This window comes from Haliotis asinina, chromosome 4 (assembly GCF_037392515.1).
Source record: "Haliotis asinina isolate JCU_RB_2024 chromosome 4, JCU_Hal_asi_v2, whole genome shotgun sequence".
Classification (NCBI taxonomy): Eukaryota; Metazoa; Mollusca; class Gastropoda; order Lepetellida; family Haliotidae; genus Haliotis; species Haliotis asinina.
Genome location: NC_090283.1, coordinates 74,398,851 through 74,419,320, shown reverse-complemented (window position 1 = coordinate 74,419,320; position 20,470 = coordinate 74,398,851). Strand labels below are relative to the sequence as shown.

Here is a 20,470-nt window from a genome sequence, read left to right as displayed (position 1 = left end):
TTATCTGGTCAACCAAAGAAACCATTCTGTTTATATGGTTCACAATTCTATTCTTATATTTCAGAAAAAAACAAGATTTGAATATATGGTGCGCGGGACCATTTGTTTCGTTGTTCCACAGTCTGCGGAGATGGTTCACAACTCTACTTGCTCATTGAGGACGAAAACCTTTGTCTATATGATCTACACGGCTATTGTGTTTGGTCTACAGAAAAATCCAGTTGCTTATTTGGTCTACCAATGAAACTATTTGTGCTTATGGTCCACACAACCATTTCTTTATTTCAGAAGATAATATTTGTTCATATGATCCACGGGACAATTTGTTTTTTTTTTCAGAAGATGCAAGTTTTATGGTTTACAATATGATCTATTTATCTATTCTACAGAAAACATCATTTGTTCATATGGTCTACAGGATCATTTTTTTATTTCAGAAGAAACCATTTATATATGTGACCCACAGGATCATTTGTCTGTTTGGTATACAGAAGAGGCATTTATTTATATGATCCACAGGATCATTTGCCTATTTGGTATACAGAAGAGACATTTGTCTATGAGGACCCTATTTGGTATATACAAGAGACATTTTTTTTATATGATTCACAATACTATGGGTTTACATAAAAGATGTAATTAGTTTATGCAGTCCATAGGACCAGATTTGTATATTTTGTCTACTGAAGAAACCATTTGTTTGCATGATCCACAGGACAGTTTGTGTATATGAGGAAAGAACTGCCTATAATGTGAACAGAAGAACATGTGTGTACAGTCTACAGAATAAACAATGGGTCTTGTCAACAGACGATAACGTTAGTCTGCATGAACATATAACAAACTGTGTACATGGTATACTGAAGAAATTGTGTGTGCGTATGGTTTACAGAGAAATGTTTTGTGTTTACGGTTTACTGAAGAAAAGGCTTGTGTGCATTGCTTACTGAATATGTTTGTGCATATTGTTTACCAATGAAAACGTTTGTGAATATGGTTTACTATAGATAACATTTGAGTATATGAGTTACTGAAGAAGATATTTGTTTCTATTGTTCACTGAAGAATATGTTTGTGAATATTGTTTACGGAAGCAAATGTTTGTGAATATGGTTTACTATAGATAACATTTGAGTATATGAGTTACTGAAGAAGATATTTGTTTCTACTGTTCACTGAAGAATATGTTTGTGAATATTGTTTACAGAAGCAAATGTTTGTGAATATGGTTTACTGAAAACATGTTTATATGTATGGCTTACTGGAGAAAATGGTTGTGTTTATGGCTTACTGAAGAAAGCGTTCGTGAATATTGTTTACTAAACACAACGTTTGTGTATATGGTTTACTGAAGAAACTGGGTGTGCACGTGCTTGACTTAAAAACGTTCATGTGCATTGTTTATTGCTAAAACGTTCATGCATATGGTTTATTGAAGAAAACGTTTGTATATATGGCTTACTGAGGAAAACGTTCATGCATATGTTTTATTGAAGAAAATGTTTGTATATATGGTTTACTGAAAAAAGGTTTGAGTGTATGGTTTACTGAAAAAAGTTTGTGTAGATGGTTTATTGAAGAAAATGTGTATGTATATAGTTTACTGAAGAAAACGTTTAAATTTTTATGGTCTACAAAAGACTTCAAAGTACATCGTCCAAACATGAGCAATGAAGCAATATTTTAAAATATAATCTGTGAAAAAACACATTTTATGATCTCAGAATAAACGTCCTTCAGAACCTCCAAAAACGAGACAGAATTATTTCCTGTATGCTTTATAGAACAAAACACCTGTCAGCATGATGTATACAGACTGTCATTGTTTGTGTCCTTTATACAAGAATATTTTTTCTGTATTCTCTATAGAGACTTCCTTTGTCTGTATGCTCTGCAGAAGAATATATTTGTCTGTATACTGTGTAGAAGAATATCTCTGTCTGTATACTGTGTAGAATAATATCTCTGTCTGTATACTGTGTAGAATAATATCTCTGTCTGTATACTGTGTAGAATAATATCTCTGTCTGTATACTGTGTAGAATAATATCTCTGTCTGCATGGTATATATAAGAAGCATATATGGTTTGCATTGTTTACGTTTATTGTATCGTTTGTTTATAAAAAAAACTCCTTTCAGACGACTGACAGAATAATTCACAATTTAATCCTTATGTAAAGCAGAGAGGTAGCAAAATGAAGCGTGAGTTCAAATGTTGTAAAAGAATTACACCGTTTTCCCAGGAAACGATAATTTGTTAAAAAACAGTAATAATTAAAAATTCACAAACGATTAAAATATATTCAAACACATCACAGCTAAAGACCGTGTCACTTTATGTGCCCCTTGGAAAGCAAATGCAATTCAAAGAAGAACGAGAGCTTTCAGTGCTTAGTCTACGGAAAACAATTCGTGATACAGGTGATCTCTGGGAGAAAGCATTGAAAGAGGGTCTACCGAAATGGAATGCTGAGAAATTCTACGGGAAAATCACTAAGTTTCCTAGGGATACATAGATGAAAACATCATCAAAGAATATTATTATTTAATTGAATTATTAAGCATAAATTCTTTACTTAATCTATAGAAGAACGCACTGTTGAAATGGTCTATAGCAAAGCAGAAGGGTGAGTGTGTGTTTCAATATTCCAGCTATATGGCGGAAAGGGACATCACAAATTTCACACACGTGAAAAAACGAACCAGGATGGGAAAAAACGATGGGATGTTGTAAGCACTGCGCTATTCTGATGCCCCCACAGCAGATGAACAGTGCAGATAGTCTAACGAAGAACCTGATAGGTGCTCTACAGAAGAAACGGTGTTTAGATAGTCTATCGAAGAACCTGATAGATGGTCTACAGGAGAAACAATGCTTGGATCGTCCAATGAAGATGAACTCTATAGATGGTCTACAGAAGAAACGGTGTTCAGAAGGTCTATCGAAGAATGGCTACTCAGACAGTCTACAGAAGAAAGCATAGTTCCAAAAGCCCCAGAAAAAGGAATTGGTCTAATAAGTCTGTGAAAGAAAATCTCGCACAGGTCTATTAACATGGGATAGTAAATCTACTAAGTAAACAGAGTGTTTTAGGAATAGGTATACTCACCCCTTGGTCTGTTGATTTTTACTGTGAATACAAATACAACACATTAAGGCCTGGTATGATCAGTCTGTAGTGGGCGGACAACAAACAACATTAGGATTCAGTAATATGAATGATGAAAAACCACTGATGACACCGGGTGTCATTGTACCAGAGATCATCATGGCGCTAAAGTGATTATGACACCAAAACCTCATCCTAGACTTACGACTGTTTTATACAACGGCGCTTTCCTGTTCACGGCAATGGTAACATGTCCTGATACAATGGTAGAATCCGTTATTCACACTGTATTCATACAAAACAGAAGCGGGTGAATAGGTAAGTGTGAAATAATCTGCGAAGATGTAGAGATTGGAGGCATTGACATACCAACTATCAAGATGATATATTTGCTACATTTCTGTATATACGGAGGGATAAAATAAGGATCACATGAAAGCACAAAGGTTCCTTTACTTTTTCCAAGATTCCTTCACATGTTGGCGAAAAACGTTGGAAAAAATAAAGGAACCATTGTGCTTTCATGTGATCCCTTATTATTTTCTGTCAGTATATGCCACCATCACATCAACCAAATAACTTTACCAGGCCTTTATCGCTGCAACTTTCAGGTTAGATGGAAGCAAAATGTTAAACTTTTGCCGTTAAACTGGGATATAAGTACCCAGGAAGTGTTTGGTACGTGAAGTGCAATAATATTGCAAAACCTCCGTGTCTGTCGTATACAACTACGTAATACTGGGGTTGTCATCAATACATTTCTAAGCACAGAGTTCAGACACCGATTATCTCCATGTGTTGAAACTAACCAAAGCGCAACATTTCATCGTTATCACACAGTTACGCTTTCTCTAGTATTTTATACGAATGGCAACCGAAGAGACAGAGCGCTAGTTTTTAAGGTCAAAACAAGTCGCCATGTCACCCCATCCAAGATTTGTAAAAAATCGTTCAAAACCGCGACGATGCTGATATGCAATGTCCATTTTAGGATTCCATTGATAGTTACTCTGTTGTTTCTCTGTTAACCAGCTGTGATTTCTGTTCTGCAGCTGCATGTCATACAATTAGAGTAATTAGAATGAACACATATGGGTAATGTCCGCTCATTTTTCACATTTGAATTATTGTCGAAGGGCGAGCACACTGACAAATTAAGAGGCGTCTCTGAACATTAGTGAACAATGATATATACTAATAATTCAGGTGTTCAGCTGTAACATGCAGGTAAACTGGAATCATATTCCGGAACACCTGACTTTGTATGCTGGCGATTAGGAGATGCCAGACTGAGCACCGGGTAGGACTCAAAAACCTGAAAAGTCGATGATATGTGCTTTACCAAGAAAGTGTAATCACAAAATGACTTATGCTACATGACTGTAGTTGTACACGATTGTGGATGCACGTGGCATAGTACTGAGCTGGTCTCTCAAATCGAATTTAGTCTCAAACAATACTTTCCGGGTCATTTCACAGATAAAATGAAAAGTGCTTCAAACTGCGAATGCACCTTGTATATACACACATGCCATTTTTATCTCGCGAAATCTCGCAAGGTCGTTACCTTGGTGATAATATTTTATTAGTTGGATTCTCACTAAAATATTCACGACCTGGCTAAATACTCATATGTCAATAAGTTTCGAGTCATATTCTTTAAAGTTTCATGAAGTCGTTTGGTTTGTTATCAATACTCGTTATTGATTTCCCTTGGGCTCCCGTCAACTTAACGGTATCGTTTTTAGGCCATTTTGCAATCTAAGGCTTCGTATTGTATTGTTTTTATATATATATATATATATATATATATATATATATCAGATTGGCAAATTGGAGCTTAATAACACCGCCTAGCCTAAGAATAACCTTGTTGATTCGGCCATTAATCGGCGTATGGCCATACGCATGGTTAGTTCATATGGTTGGATTTTGGAGACTTGAACAGGTGAGAAAGTGTGTGGTCTTAGGGGGACACCAGAAATGGGCTTCACACAACCCGGGTCTTCGGCGTGAGCAGTGAACGCTGAAACCACTGGGATACCCCACTGACCCCTCGAACATAAGCAATGGCGATGGTTTGTTTGTTTCGTGTTCAACTCCGCGCTCGTCACTATTCCCGTTATATGGCGGCGGTATGTAAATAATCGAGTTTGGACCAGACAATCCAGTGACTGACATAATAAGCCTCGATCTAAGCATTTGGGATTATATGACGTGGGTCAACCGAGTCAACGAGACTGATCACCCGATCCGGTCAGTTGCCTCTTTTGACATGCATGGGTAGCTGAAGACCAGTTCCTTCACGAGTATGAAGATGGTAGATGGTAGATGGTGCTTTTATGAATTCATGTCGTTGATCACTGGATCGTTTGGTCCAGACTCGATTATTTACAGACCTCCGCCATGTAGCTGGAAATACCGCTCAGTGCGGCGTAAAACAAACATCCGGGCAACCTTTTTGTTGAAATGGCAGGAGCACGTCTCAAAAGTAAAGGAATTCAGTTTTATCTGACATCACACTTTTGAACTGGTCCATTGTAATCTTCGTATCGTCCTAGGATGAGGCAGGCACCTGATATTGCACCACGGGGGCATAGCCAGGACTTCGCATATTCCAACTATATGGCGGCGGTCTGCAAATAATCGATCTGCGCAAATGGGAACCGATGACATGTCAACCAATCCAGCGACGATGACCACCCGATCCCGTCAGTCGCCCCTTACGACAGTCTTTAAAGGCAAGCATGGGTCGGTTGTGGCCTATTCTACCCACGTGTCCGCAACTCTAGACTGATGCCCTGGTGGTTACAATCGGTACTTGGTGCTGCCCACTTCGCAGATAACTTTACATGTAGAGGCGACTGGGGCAGACTGCAGGTGGTTTCACGAAATGAATGTGTATCTAACTATAACCTAGCATCACTCTCATCTCTTCTTTCCAATCGCTTTTAATGTCAATTCAGTCCCTACCCAGTTGTAAGTCAGTGAATATCCCAATGATATACCAAACATGGCAGCGTCTCGAGCAGGACAGACAGGAAATATAAAGTCTACACATGCGCACATGAATCGGTAAAATCTATAAATAAATGCACAAAAATGTCGGTCATGCGCATGACAATGACGTATGTTACCTTGATAATGTATTAAACATTTTGGTGCATAAGATCGGTTGAGAACAGAATAAGCTGATAGAAAATGTCATCATGTACCTCGTCTTTCACAAAGCAAACCATAAATGTAGATAATTTATGCAAATAAATATCCCACCCGACAGTGGTTTATGTAAGCGAATATCCCACCCGACAGTCGTTATGTAAGTGAATATCCCACCTGACAGTCGTTATGTAAGTGAATATCCCACCCGACAGTCGTTATGTATGTGAATATCCCGCCCGGCAGTCGTTATGTATGTGAATATCCCGCCCGACAGTCGTTATGTATGTGAATATCCCGCCCGACAGTCGTTATGTATGTGAATATCCCGCCCGACAGTCGTTATGTATGTGAATATCCCGCCCGACAGTCGTTTATGTAAGTGAATATCCCACCCGACAGTCGTTTATGTAAGTGAATATCCCGCCCGACAGTCGTTTATGTAAGTGAATATCCCACCCGACAGTCGTTTATGTAAGTGAATATCCCACCCAACACATAGCTGTGATGTCATTGAATATCCAACCCTACTGAGTATTCAAATATATGTATTTTTAAGAACCACCCTCCACCCAGATCTATAAGCATTTGTTGAGGTATTTTAGAATCTTTTAGCAAACCATTGTTTTAATTGATGAAGGCATCGCGCAGAACTATGTTAAGTGTGCGAGTCACAGCAAGCGCTTGCGAAGGAGCCCTAACTAAGCTAAGCTAAACTAAGACTGATGTAAGTCTATACATAAGTGTGGAGGTAAAGGCGCTAGGACTGATGTAAGTATATATACTATATTTACATAACAAAATATAGCAACACCTGGGATTTTAAAGCCTCACAGATGTATTTTTATTCACATCTTATAGTTATGTTTATATGAATATTTCTACACTTTGGCCGAACAATAAATTGATTTAGATATATACACGTGCCACGATCAAAGGCGAGCATGTCGTGCAGTACGTGTACCGGACATTGGGCAAATATCACGTTTAATTAACGCATTCATACTGCTCAATAATTTATTTAGTTGTTGGTAAGCAAATATGGTGCCTCCTTAACTGACAACGGCGCAAAGATGGCACGCCATTGGTACACTGACTACAGACATGTCACTGATGGCGATCGGATGAGATATTGGTTGTCACTCATCGACTATCAACCGACTGTCAAGAAAACCTTATAACCCCAGTTGATGGGGTTAATTTAACGGACCGTCAACGTTCCGGTGGACCACGAGTTTTAACTGTAAGGGAAAATACAGCCCTTCTCAGAGCCACAAGACTTCATCCGTTCATGTAAAGTGGTTGCTAGTTTCAACGTAAACACACCTTTTCAACGTCGGTTTTTTCTGTGTTTTCGTCAGTCTTTTGAGGATCCTGATGGCTTCCCCTTTTTCACATAGGCTCCTCGCCACCATGGAGCCTGCCACCATGGAGCCTGCCACCTTGGACCCTGCAGTCCGGGAACCTTGCCGCCTTCTTCTGGCCTTAGAAGGCAAGGGTCAGCTCGAAAGAGTCCCTTTCTTCTTGGTAACGTACAAGACTTTTAGCCAATATATAGTACTTGCACAATGAGTTGCGTAAATGATCTAAAGAGCTATCGTACATGCGACCGGTTGCGTCCACCATCTTTGACTGTCGTCAAATTCCACGTCTGATTCAGTCGATGGAGATAGGGTCAGGGATGCCATGGCAGTTAGCATTACACCAAATATTGACATTGTGCTCAGTTATTGATACTGACGTGATTTCTAAAGAAGTGTATGGCATAATCTTGAAAATGGCCGTACTTACGTTAACGGTCATCTGCTCATAGTTATTAACACTAAGAAATGTTTGTTTCCATGAAATAAGCTGCAGGTTTTCGTTCTTTTGCGTCTAGATATGTCATTTAATTGTACCTTGGTGGTAATTTTATCCAAATCCATTAAAACAAACAGAGGCTGGATAGGTTCCAATGGGAGCATACTGACGCTACGGGAGCATACTGACGCTATGGGAGCATACTGACGCTATGGGAGCATACTGAAACTCTATTAGGAGTGGCGATTCTGTGTACCAGGGGCTCCTTTCACGAAGCAGCCTTTACTAAGATTACCTTTGCTCCCATTCTTTAACGCTGCATTACTTTAGTGACTTACGAGCACCTTAGTGATTTGTGAAAGGGGTCCCAGGTGTGTGTGAGTGTGGGAGTCATAACGCTAAGCCTTTTGTAAGATAGTGCTCAAGTGTGGAAATCTTAGTACTGTAAGTCTATGCTTGAGTGAGACCGTTTTTACAGTATACCTGTTGAAAGTCTATGCTTGGGTAAGACCATCTTAGCAGCATACCTGACCGTCTTTACAGTATACCTGCTGTAAGTCTATGCTTGGGTGAGACCGTCTTAACAGTTTACCTGACCGTCTTTACAGTATACCTGTTGTAAGTCTACGTTTAAGTGGGACCGTCTTAACAGCATACCTGAGCGTCTTTACAGTATACCTGTTGTAAGTCTATGCTTGGGTGAGACCGTCTTAACAGTTTACCTGACCGTTTTTACAGATACCTGTTGTAAGTCTATGTTTGAGTGGGACCGTCTTAACAGTTTTTCTGACCTTTTTTACAGATACCTGTTGTAAGTCTATGTTTGAGTGGGGCCGTCTTAACAACATACCTGACCGTCTTTACAGTATACCTGTTGTACGTCTATGTTTGAGTGGGACCGTCTTAACAGCATACCTGGTGTACGTATGTTTTAAAACGTGGTAGTAGTAGAGCTAAATTTCTTGTAAGTGTGCATTTAAGTGGGACAGAGTTAACGCTAAAATTGTGGTAAGTCTATGTTTAAGTGGGAATTCTTAACACTGAGCTTGTGGTAAGTGCATGTTTGAGTGGGACAGGCCTTACGTTTAACCTGTTGCAAGTCAATGTTGAAAGTAGTGCAGTCTTATCACTAAGTCTATGTTTAAGTGGGACATTCGTAACGCTAAGTCTGTGACAAGTCTATGTTTAAGTGGGACATTCGTAACGCTAAGTCTGTGACAAGTCTATGTTTAAGTGTGGGAGTCTGTTGTGTAATAACCTGAAGGTCGTATTCAGTCGATATTTTCAAAGACTGTATGTCTATACCTAACTGCGTCAATAGAAACAACATTTGACTTAAGCCGTAAGACTATTTACCTAATGCCAGAACATCGATGAAGATCCTGAAGAGATGGTTGTTAAATCCCGATTCAACATCCCGATCACGGATGTTCACGTCACACCCGGTCGGTATATTTATCTTGGCATAAGCTCTGTACATGCATCAATGTCTAGTTACCACAGACATGTGGATTCATGGAAAATGAGTCAATATTATAAAAAATTAAAGTGTACCGCTGTGTTTCTGGGATGTTTCTAAAAGCATTGTTAAAACGACAACATTTATTCGCTGATTCCTTTCAAAAGTATTAACTTGCATATTATATTCGTGTAGGTTTGATTAGTATATATTTAATATTTTTAATGGAACATAGAAAATCCCTGTGTACATTGTGCTGGTATCATCTGTTTTGATCTTTAATAATTAAATACCCACACTTGGGACATCGTGCGGGATAAATTTCTAAACGATCAGAAATAGGTCTCCAGAACACATTTTGTTAACAAGCGTGTAAATATGTTATTTCAAGAATTCAAAGCATGTGACAGTCCCCCAGAGATGCTACAATGAAACTGCCATTTGTGCGGGATGCGAGTTGGCGGCGACGCCATTACGGGTACATACAAAACATGGCTGCTGCTCTAACACAGCTGGCACCTCACCTTCTGACATCTGCAGCCTTCTGTCTCATCTTCCTCAAGTGTTGTGCGTTCATTAAAATCGACATGTTGACGTTTTCGGGCAAACAGGTTCCAAAGTGTCTTCTGTATCTCCCGACTGCTACCTTTCGCCTCAAAGCAGACGACACGACTTGTCGCAAAGCAGACGACAAAGGGAATGCGTGAGATGGTGATCTGTGGCCGTCCCGTGCTGTGTTGCTAGGCGACACTTCCTCGCGCTACACCAATCAATACCTATCTGGGATACCAGGGTAGAAGAGTCTGCCTGCTCTTGCCCCACCAAAGACTGCCAGTCCATCAAATATTAACCATAACGGAGGTTTAAGTCTTTCAACTTTCCTCAGTGATCTGTGAGTTTCCGTCCCACTGCTGTTACTAAAGCTACATGGGAACGCATATCTCACAATGCACTGGGAATGCTTGTCGTTGTGCTGCTTTGTAACAACCTTCGTTAAAATTGTATCAGTTCATGGGAACATGTAATGGGGCAAATACCATCAAAGACTTATCCAAGGTCGTGTATGAATGACTCCACGTTAAACAAGGTGCCTGTAGAAGGACAGTGTTCCCAGACTAGATCAATATGCCTGGTAACAATCTGGCATGTATGGACTGTAATGTCATCAGATGTAGATGAAAGACGGTATTGAATAACCTTGTAGATGTACTACCGGTGTGATTTTTATATTTGCATTCTTTATATTAAATTGCCACGTGGGCTACAAAGGCACCGTAAGATGCATTTCTTTTCAACAGTGGCTTGTTCCACCGCCATTATGTTTTGTTACCGGAACTATATATATATTTTTAAAGTTGTATGTAGTTGTTTTCAATAAGTTTAGGATAAAAACTTCAACAAAGCTAGATCTACCTGCATATTTATAACGCTAACCAAGATCCTGCTTACAGGACTTCTTTGTGGATTTTGTGTTTGGAATAGGCTCCAACTTGTTTTAAAAGACCCTCGATTCGGTTGTCAGACTGATATGATTCAGTTACTGGTATTTCTGAGCACGATTCATTACTGCATCTGGGTGTCTTTGTATCAACGACTTCATCGCAGTGTTAAGGTATGGGAGTTGCAATCCTCGTGCAAATACACCAAGTTTGTCAGGGTATTTTCTGGCTGTGTTTTTTTATTCTAACATGTGTCATTGTCATTCAACACTGCCATTCAGCAATGTCATTTAACACTAAGGAGGGTCGTTACAATGTGTTAAAGCGCATTTCTGGTGTCCTAAGCCATGATGCTGCCGGAATAGTGCTAAAAGCGGCGTAAAATCATACTCACTCACTCATTTTCATTCAACACTGCAATGTAGCTATGTCATTCAACAATGTCATTCAGTAATGGCATTCAGTAATGTCATTCAGCAATGTCATTCAACAATGTCATTCAGCAATATCATTCAACACGGTCATTCGACAATGTCGTTCTGTAGAGTCATTCAGTAATGTCATTCAGCAGTGTTATTATACACTTATTGATTTCTAGTGAGGTTGATACAATGATTTATCGACTCTGTACATGCGATATTCATCCAGGTGAAGCTGAGGTGAATATCATATTCCCAAGTCGATAAAACATTGGATCAACTGAACTGAAGTCAATAATTGTGTTATTGTATGACACAGTATTGAATCTTCATGTTGTCGTGTCGTTTGACACTTTCATACAGATGGGACCAGTCTAAGTAAACATAATTTCACTAGGAGTTCGCGTCACTTAACCTCGGAGTGACCTATGACAGTCCAATCAAACGTGGAACAGCTGAACGGATTTAACCAATCAAACGGCGGCTACTGTTAGTGGGGTTTGTTAGACTCAGTAAAGGAGCGTAACGAATAATACTGAGACTAAGTCTACTAATACTGCAGATGGGACGTAACTCTAAACCAGGGCCTAGATTTTCGAAGCCGTAAGTGCCATACATTAACATGAACTTACGACTATCTTTGCGCTAAGAGAGCTTCGAAAATCTAGGCCCAGCTCAATCACATGGGCGAATCTATGTCTATCGCTTCATTACCTAGCGTGACGCACGCTGTACGGAGTTCACAGCTGGACTACCCCCCAAACCTATTTTTAGCCACGGGAGGTGCTTGGATTGTTATTGAAGCCTCTCGCGATTTGGTGAGTTTTGCACCGCTTAAGGTTACACAACACCAAACGTTTTCCCAAAGAATTCTGCAGTAACCTTATATTTTTTTAAAAAATCATCCCGGCTTGCAATAGCCATTTCACGTGGCTACAGTCAGGCCTTTAAACTACAATAAAACACAATTTCTGGCCAGTTCGTCCGGCGTATTTTCCATGCACAGGAAGCGGAACACATCAAACCCAGTTTCGCACAAAATGTCACCTATTTGGAAATATTCTTTCACATAACTATAAGTCATGGTGATAAAATGACAGTACTAAATACTTAAAATTGTGGTTACTTTTGATTACTGGATGCACGTGCTTTTCAAAAACACTATTTCATCCAGTCAAAGCTGTCACAAGTCTCTGTTCTTTCAGTTGTTTACATACGTTGCCTGCTCAGAGAATATGTGATTCTAATATTGAGTAGTGGAACTTTAGCCATCCTGGTTCTCGGGCCGGGAACCAGGATGTAGCGTAGCGTCATGTGGCCAAGTAGGCCAGTCATTAAGGCGGAAATCAACAATGTCATCCAATAATGTCATTCAGCAGTGTCATTCAACAATGTCATTCAGTAATGCTATGCAGCCATGTCATTCAACAAAGTTATTTAACAATATCATTCAACATTGTCATTCAACAAAATCATTTAGTAATGACACCATACACCCGTTACTAAGAACCACAGCATCCTAAGAAGTCCACAGCATCCTAAGAAGGGACTAACAAGACCGGGTGGTCAGCTTCTGTGCTGTGCATCTTTAGTGAACAGATCGGTTCTCATGGCACCGGACACCCTCATACAACAGAGCACCTCTTCATCTCCGCACACCTTTGTCGCCAACTGCTGTAGATAGGTGTGTTATAGATGAGGCTTATCGTTATGCTTGTGATATCCTTCTGTGATGTTACGGGAGATGGGGCGTGACATCAGTTTTGACCTACATCGGTGACGTTCTTGGGACGAGTCAAAAGATGGAACTCATTTCTTGGGAAAACATGTACAAACGATCCAGTAGGTCTGCCACAGTAAGGACATACTCCTTTGAAAGCAGGCCCGTTGGTGTCACACATGAACACGAATGTGTGTATAACAAAGCACTTAGTCTGAAAAACATCAGACAATCGATTCAGTTATCTGCGTGTAAATATACATTCCATGATCGTGTCGATAGTTCCTAGATATTAAAACATATTCGCACGTACCATGGGCATACCTCTTGCAATCTTAAAGATTCTGGAGAAGAAAAAAATATTTGGATTTCATTCTAGCAGGAAAAATGAAATCGCCTTAAAATGGCCATAAACTGAAACTGGCATGGATTGTCCAGGGTCATGCATGACAGACACATGTACAAACACGTGCACAAATTCTTATGAGTAAGAATATCGTCACACATTTACTGTACACCAGAGAACGAGCCAGTTCAACTGCAGAGTAACTTCGTGAAATCGTGACAAGCAGTTTCGTGGACGTACAACACGGTCGACCGGTTAAACTGCATTGCTTTAAGCTGAAATTAAACCAACAAAATTACACCACACCGTAACTCTGGGGTCCCTACAGACATACACATCTGTGTGAAGTACGTGATCTAGCCTTTCCGACTTCCATGTTTGTGAAATCGGCATGGCTGATTAGGCTAGATCGATGACACTCAGTCTGGCAATTACATGTCTGATTGAGAGTGTGAGCTGGAAACCCGAAAAAGAGTACCAGAACTTTTTTGGAAAAACGTAATCCTAAATACATGTCATGCTACATGTCCCACTGATTCACCTGCTAAATCGGTTACAGAGTGCAACACTGACAGAAGATAGAACATACCATAGGACTGATGTTTGGCCAGATTTTGTCACCCATCCAACTTGTTATAGGATGAAATCAAAAAGACGTTTGACACAACCTCCAGCTGCGTCCAGATCTAGAAGATTACTACATAAGCCTTCCATTGTCAGTGAGAACCTTTGTACAACTGGTAGTCAGTCAAGCTGAACCATATCATTTTCCCTTCCACAGAGTCCAGAAGCAACTCTGGTTTTTCATTTTTCACCAATGTTAATTTTTTTTATTTCAAATTATATGGTTTTAGAGAGCAAACGTTACTTTAGCAGGTTTGGGTCCGAATTCTCGACACAGCTCACTTTCGTACTGAGATGACCTTTGCAGATATAAGTTGATATTGTCATTGTACATCCATGTGCCATATCTTTCAAACATATTTTTATTACGTTTTCTGACTGTCAGTGATGTATATGAAACTTTTGTGTTAAAAAATCAATTAAACGTCTGTATATATGAGATATGTGTCACTGGCCGTGAGAAGCCTGTAGAAATAGACATGAGAAGTGTCGAGCATTAAAGTCTACATATGACCTTGAACTTCTTTGAAAAAAGGACAGAAAACTGTCCACTTTCAGTTGCTTATCATATGAAAACAAGCAAAAAGAAGTCACACTTTACGTCGTATCAGAGCGAATCCATCTAGCGTTACACTGTGATTACACAGGTATTGCAGTGTTTGTGTTCTCTAGAGCAGTTTCTCCCAACAGACCAAAATTACTAACTGGATCAGTATGGGGGTGCTTGAAGGTCTTGTGACCTAGCTGTTCTGCTATGCACTGTTCTGCTAATCAAGCGGAAACCGCAACGTCTCATTTATTGATATTAGACGGGATCCCAGTTGTTGTCTGTTTGGACTTTAGGGTAGCCTAGTGGTTAAAGCGTTGGCTCGTCACGCAGAAGACCGGGTTCGAATCCCCACATGGGTACAAGCCTATTTCGGGTGTCACCCATCGTACTCTTGCTGGATTATTGCTAAAAGTGGTGTACAACCAGACATGCATTGCTTTAAGCCAATATAGACGACAAGATGCATCTATGGAATGCTTTTGATTGAGGGTAATTAGCCACCTCAGACACTACAAGAACTGCACACAGCACTTCAGCAAGGGTATCGAAACATTCCTCAAAACAGCATTCGGCATCTCCTTTCTTCTGTGGTCAACGCTCCCAAGCTGTGCATGGTGGTCGCACCAGATGCTGACATTGCACGCTAACCAAGTGGCTTTATCAGTATTTAACCAAACACTTCCTGGATAAACTCATTTTGGAAATGTGTAAAGAGAGGATTTTTCTGTAACTGAGCAATAATGTCATGTTTGAAAAAGGTTATTTGAACTCAATAAGTAAACTCCAAAACAGCATGCATAGTTACTTGTTTCATTTTGAAGGGTATATACATTGGACAAAAATATGAAAATTTTGAACTTATGAATAATGATGCATTTATTCATTGACATTGACAAACATTAACAAAATGATATAAAGATCCGTAACTTATTTTGTCCAGTATATGATGGAACTATGTACCTTTAAACTAATTCTAGTTCAATATGTACGTTGGATCATATGGAAACACGTATAGTGAGATGAGAGACGAGAATATTGTATTTGCATGAATGTTTTTAAATATTCATCCACTTTGAATTGACATTAGGTGTTCTTATGCTTAGATGTGTCACCTTTGCAAGTCGGATTCCAGAAGAAGGCGTATGTGACGCCACTGGGCAGATCTGCGTGAGTACACATTATCACAAATCATCTCGTGGTATTGATGGAGCTTACCAGCAAGCGTTTTCACAACTATTTAAAGCTGACGAGTCAATAAATACTGTTGATAGTAACTATGTGCTCATATCAGAGTCTAATGCATGTTGATGCATGTGCAATTTTAATTTTATGTGTAGGTGTGTAAAATATTTTAACACTATTTACACAGGATCACTCAGTAATCTGCAGAGATGTAGCCATACATGATTACACGCACATATGACTCCTAACATGCGTTTTAGTAAAGCAGCTAAGATCCAGTTTCCATTAAAAATGTGATTTTAATGGTAAACACACAAAAGTTGGCCATCATTTTCAGGAACCTCTCCAAAACAATTTCGGATATTGAGGCACATATTTTTTATGCCCGTGCGCGCATGTGTTGTAGACAAAAATGTCGTACTGTTTTCAGTGTTTCCTCTTACATCGTCCGCATAGGCAATCAATAACCAGTAATTTCACAATTGGAGAAATAGCTAGTTTACAGCTCTCCTTCCATCCCAGATGACAGGACACCTTATCGAATATAGAGGTCCATGACAAAACATATGTAGGTTATGGTTTCATCTGATCAATACTGACTGAAAATGTTGGTACTATTTGACAAAAGAACCCCAAGACAATCATCCAAGGTTTTGGATATTTTAAACAATACAATCTTGAGGTTATTAGACTCAAGGGCAAGTGTGGTCGATAATCCGGGTTTGGCTTTCGCAAGAGAGGAGTCATTATGTTATCGTTATCTCATTCAAGTAAACACAAAACCGCAATTTTATTAGGTGTATTTATAAAATATCAATTAAATTCTTGCAATTCAGCGACAGTTTTACCAAATCCGATTTGAAAGTGTCACATGAAATATTTCCCGTGCGTTTCCTTTAGAAATTACCGTTTCAGCATAATTAAGTTGTGATACACATAATGTGATGTTCATAAAATATTTTATTAGAATTTGAAGACTCATGGTGACACGTTAATCTCTTCACTTACAGGCAGTTACACTACAAATGGCAAGTTACAACATTAAATTTGAATTTCACGCTCAAGGTCATAATGAAATATATCCATCAATCATGCAATAACCCACTTCATTAAGATGAATACAAGGACACATGTTGGTGCTTACGCTTTGGAAACCATAATTACACGGATACAACTGGTAACTGGAACACATGTTATTCTATTCAACACAAAACGGAACTGAAACTGAGACATGACAACAAATTACAGCAGAAGAATACACAAAAACGTGGACATAAATTAAGCTTAAAGGTATGTTCACCATTGTCACACAGGTTTAGGCAATAGTTGTTTTGGTTGTATGAACCACCACAGGCGACCACTCCAGTTTCACGTGTAGCCACAGGCCCTCGTGTCATTGCTAGATTTAAAGATTTTTTTAAATATAACAGTTTTGGGATAACTCCCGACTTGAAACGCTTCACACTACATTGTAAACCAAAAGTCACTGTGTTCTGTAATCTGATTGGTTGAAAAACATGATCAAATGCACACTCCGGCGCAGCGATGACTTAGCATGGAACTCTGGGTAGGAGAGTGGATCAAATGGTAGTAGATTCCCTGAAACTGCAAGACTATTCACTGCGTGTTGACACGTAGAAACATCGCAAACAATTGTTTTGTTGTGTCATCAACAGTGGTGACGTAATTCAAATCATATTGTGATGTAAAGGTAGAATGACGTCACAAATGAGCATCTCCAGATGCTACCACGGGAGACGGCATGCTGATGGCACTTCGCTGCTGTACCCATACTCGATGTAAGCGACTGCAGAAAGTATAACCCTTTGGTTTACTTTTTTGTTTACAATGTCGATACACATCATGTGTTGACCAATTTCCGGGTGTTATTGAGTATTTGAAGCGTCTTGGAAGTGTCTGGAATTAATAAACTAATTTAAAAGGTGAGTTTTCGCCGTATTTGGTGATCCATGATTTTGGCGTGAAATTGCGGAGGTAGCTGTTTTCGATGATTCGTGGCTTATAAATTTTGAAATAATAATCCGATTGTGACCATTTATGGCTCGTTTTGTAGGGAAATCATCTGGCGTTCGATCCGTTGGCCTCGCCGTTGCCTTAAATATATTTTACCCGGTGACATGTAACTTTGATCGAACAGGGGGTGGTTTCTTCGTTACATCCCTTTCCTTTTATAAAGCACTAAGGTAGGGTCTATACACATATATGTCTTTCGAGCGCTGTTTCTCAGCGATACAAGTCACTGTGATACTGACAAACATTTCTGGGGATGATCTACTGTTTTCACAACTCTCTAGTACAATGTTAATACTGTTAAAATGAACTCAATCCGTGTGTCAATGCAAATTTGTCTTTTCCCGGAGAAGAACCATTCACTATTTCTTCACCAAACTTGGCTCATATATGGGTCTGGCAGTGCACTAGTGCCCTTTGGTTGTTTTTGAATTCTGAATTTAATATCTTTGGTGTTTCCATGGCAACAAGTTTGACTTTGACTTAAATCTTTTCTGGAGCAGAACTGTTAAACCATTGACTGTTTCTTCACCTAATTTAGTAATACGCATATCTAGTGGCAGTGCATGAAACGCCTAGAACAAGCCAGGAGGTCCACAGGACTGGTAACTAAAAATGTTGCCGGCTCTGTTAACATGTAGCCATGTAATTTATTAAAAATAGGAAATTGAGATAAGGTGTTAAAAGAATTAGTGAATTTCTTGTACTGGGCTAAACGTAAACATGTGCAAGAGCAAATTTAATAAAATCATACCTTGGTGGTCACTGTTGATTCGTTTAGTGTGACTGCCATCTTAAGCAGAAAAGCAAAAAATAACGACATTATTCATTGGCTGAAAGCATTCTCTAGGCCAGTCACATTTAGTCTTAGATAAATGGGTAGGTTGATCTGTGGAAGTTACAGTTTGACTGATCATGATCTGTATAGATATCATCTAGTTACCACAACTGTAACCTATTTTCGAAATATTTCCAGTAGCCAATGACGTGGTCAAATATATACCCTTGAAAAATGGATTGGCCCACTGGGCCGGCTGTAAAATAAAGTTGTAAGCCCGCCATGTACCTAGCAATTAGCGGGCCACCGGGCAGACGCTAGTTCACACACTGCTAGTGGTGAACTGGCGCCTTTTGGTAGTTTTGAATTTTGATTAACATATATTTCTTGTGCTTCCACGACAATGTTGGTTCAACTGAAGTTGGTCCTTTATGGAGCAGAACTTTTGAAAAAAACTCTCCCTCACTGTGCTATATAAAAGCCAAAACATTTGACATAACACACTTGTAGACATATTCATCAAGATGATTTTGCTGGTGATATTGATGACTTTGTCTTCTTGTTGTACTTGGAAGGCCAAATACATGGGTCTCAGTTGGGAGTGCATGTTGCATGGTAGACCGATGCAATGATAAAGTGATATACTTGTTTCCGTTAGAATTCTGTTGAGGTTCATGATAAGATTTTACCAATAGGTAGTGGCCAGGAGTCTATTCATGTAATGGACGCAGTGGTGCGGAAGTTGCTATATGCTTTGGAGGTCAAGGTTGATCTGGTATTTTCTAGAATGGCAGAGAGAATGAAGAACACTCTGGGTGTTGTTAAGAATATGGAAGTGGACAAGCGTATGCCACTTTACATCAAGACATGGATGTGCGGTGGTGTAGCCTGGTGGTTAGATCGTTAAACGGGATTCCTTACATTAGGGAAGTTTATGAAACCCGTTTCTGGAGACAATGCAGGAATATTGCAAAGGCGTTTTGCATATGATTTTTAGATATTGTTATTGTATTTATAGTGCATTCTATCTCTTTGTGTTTGAGCCGCTATAGATTTAGTGGTGACATTCATGTGTTCTTAGTTACTGTGACTACATTAGAGTAATCTGCACTGATTTGTAATGTAAATCTTCTTGCTTCTTCGTGTATAACACGATTGTTACTTTCTAACCTTGTTTTTATTTACAACCTTCCAGTGTTTGATACCACCTTCATTTGACCACCCTTCCTGTCTGATACACTGTCTTCCTTCCAACAACCGTTATATCCAGATGGGTGGGAGCTCGCTTTGATGCTGCCTTCAAACAGGTTTTCAATCTAAAATGATTTCTTCTAATTTCCTTCCATCTGACAAACGTATTCAAAACATTTGTAAAAAACAAAGTTCCTTGTTTTTGTCCTCAATGTAGGTAGCATTGGTTTTGTTCGATGCTGATATGTGTTGCCAAGACAACGGTCTTGGCATGTCCTGTTGTTACTATAGTCTTACGGGGATGTGTCATATATCTCTCTTCATTCATTAAGAATTAAAGCAGATGAAATGATGAGGACAATTTCGCTGGAGTTTAATATAATTACTGGCTTTATCTGCCTCCAGCCCCAGAGCCAAGTACATGTGATGGTTCTCGTTCTATATGTTTTAAATATTTTATACCATTATGCAGACAATTGTGGTTCTACATGACAATCAATACATACTGGGGAATATATATCATTTATCATATGGGAAATATATGTGCTTTCCTGTGCGTGGGTATTTTATCATAGGGAGAATTCAGTGCATGCCGGTACTTGTTTTCTATCGATGAAATTCCGGGAACGTATTCAGTCAGTGCGTTATAATATTTTGATAT

At 39.3% G+C, this 20,470-nt stretch overlaps 1 protein-coding gene across 1 annotated transcript in view; it reads right to left on the bottom strand.

Annotated features, from left to right (window-relative positions):
- The window catches only part of LOC137281866 (fas apoptotic inhibitory molecule 1-like), a 45,268-nt gene extending 35,044 nt beyond the window's left edge, over positions 1–10,224 (bottom strand). Inside the window, exons 1-2 of the mRNA XM_067813531.1 lie at positions 10,054–10,224; positions 3,112–3,132 (exon numbers count right to left, since the gene is read on the bottom strand). Coding sequence (XP_067669632.1) covers positions 3,112–3,132; positions 10,054–10,118 — 86 coding nt within the window. The 5' untranslated portion in view covers positions 10,119–10,224. The remainder of the gene's footprint in view (positions 1–3,111; positions 3,133–10,053) is intronic.
- Between the last annotated feature and the right edge of the window lie 10,246 nt (positions 10,225–20,470).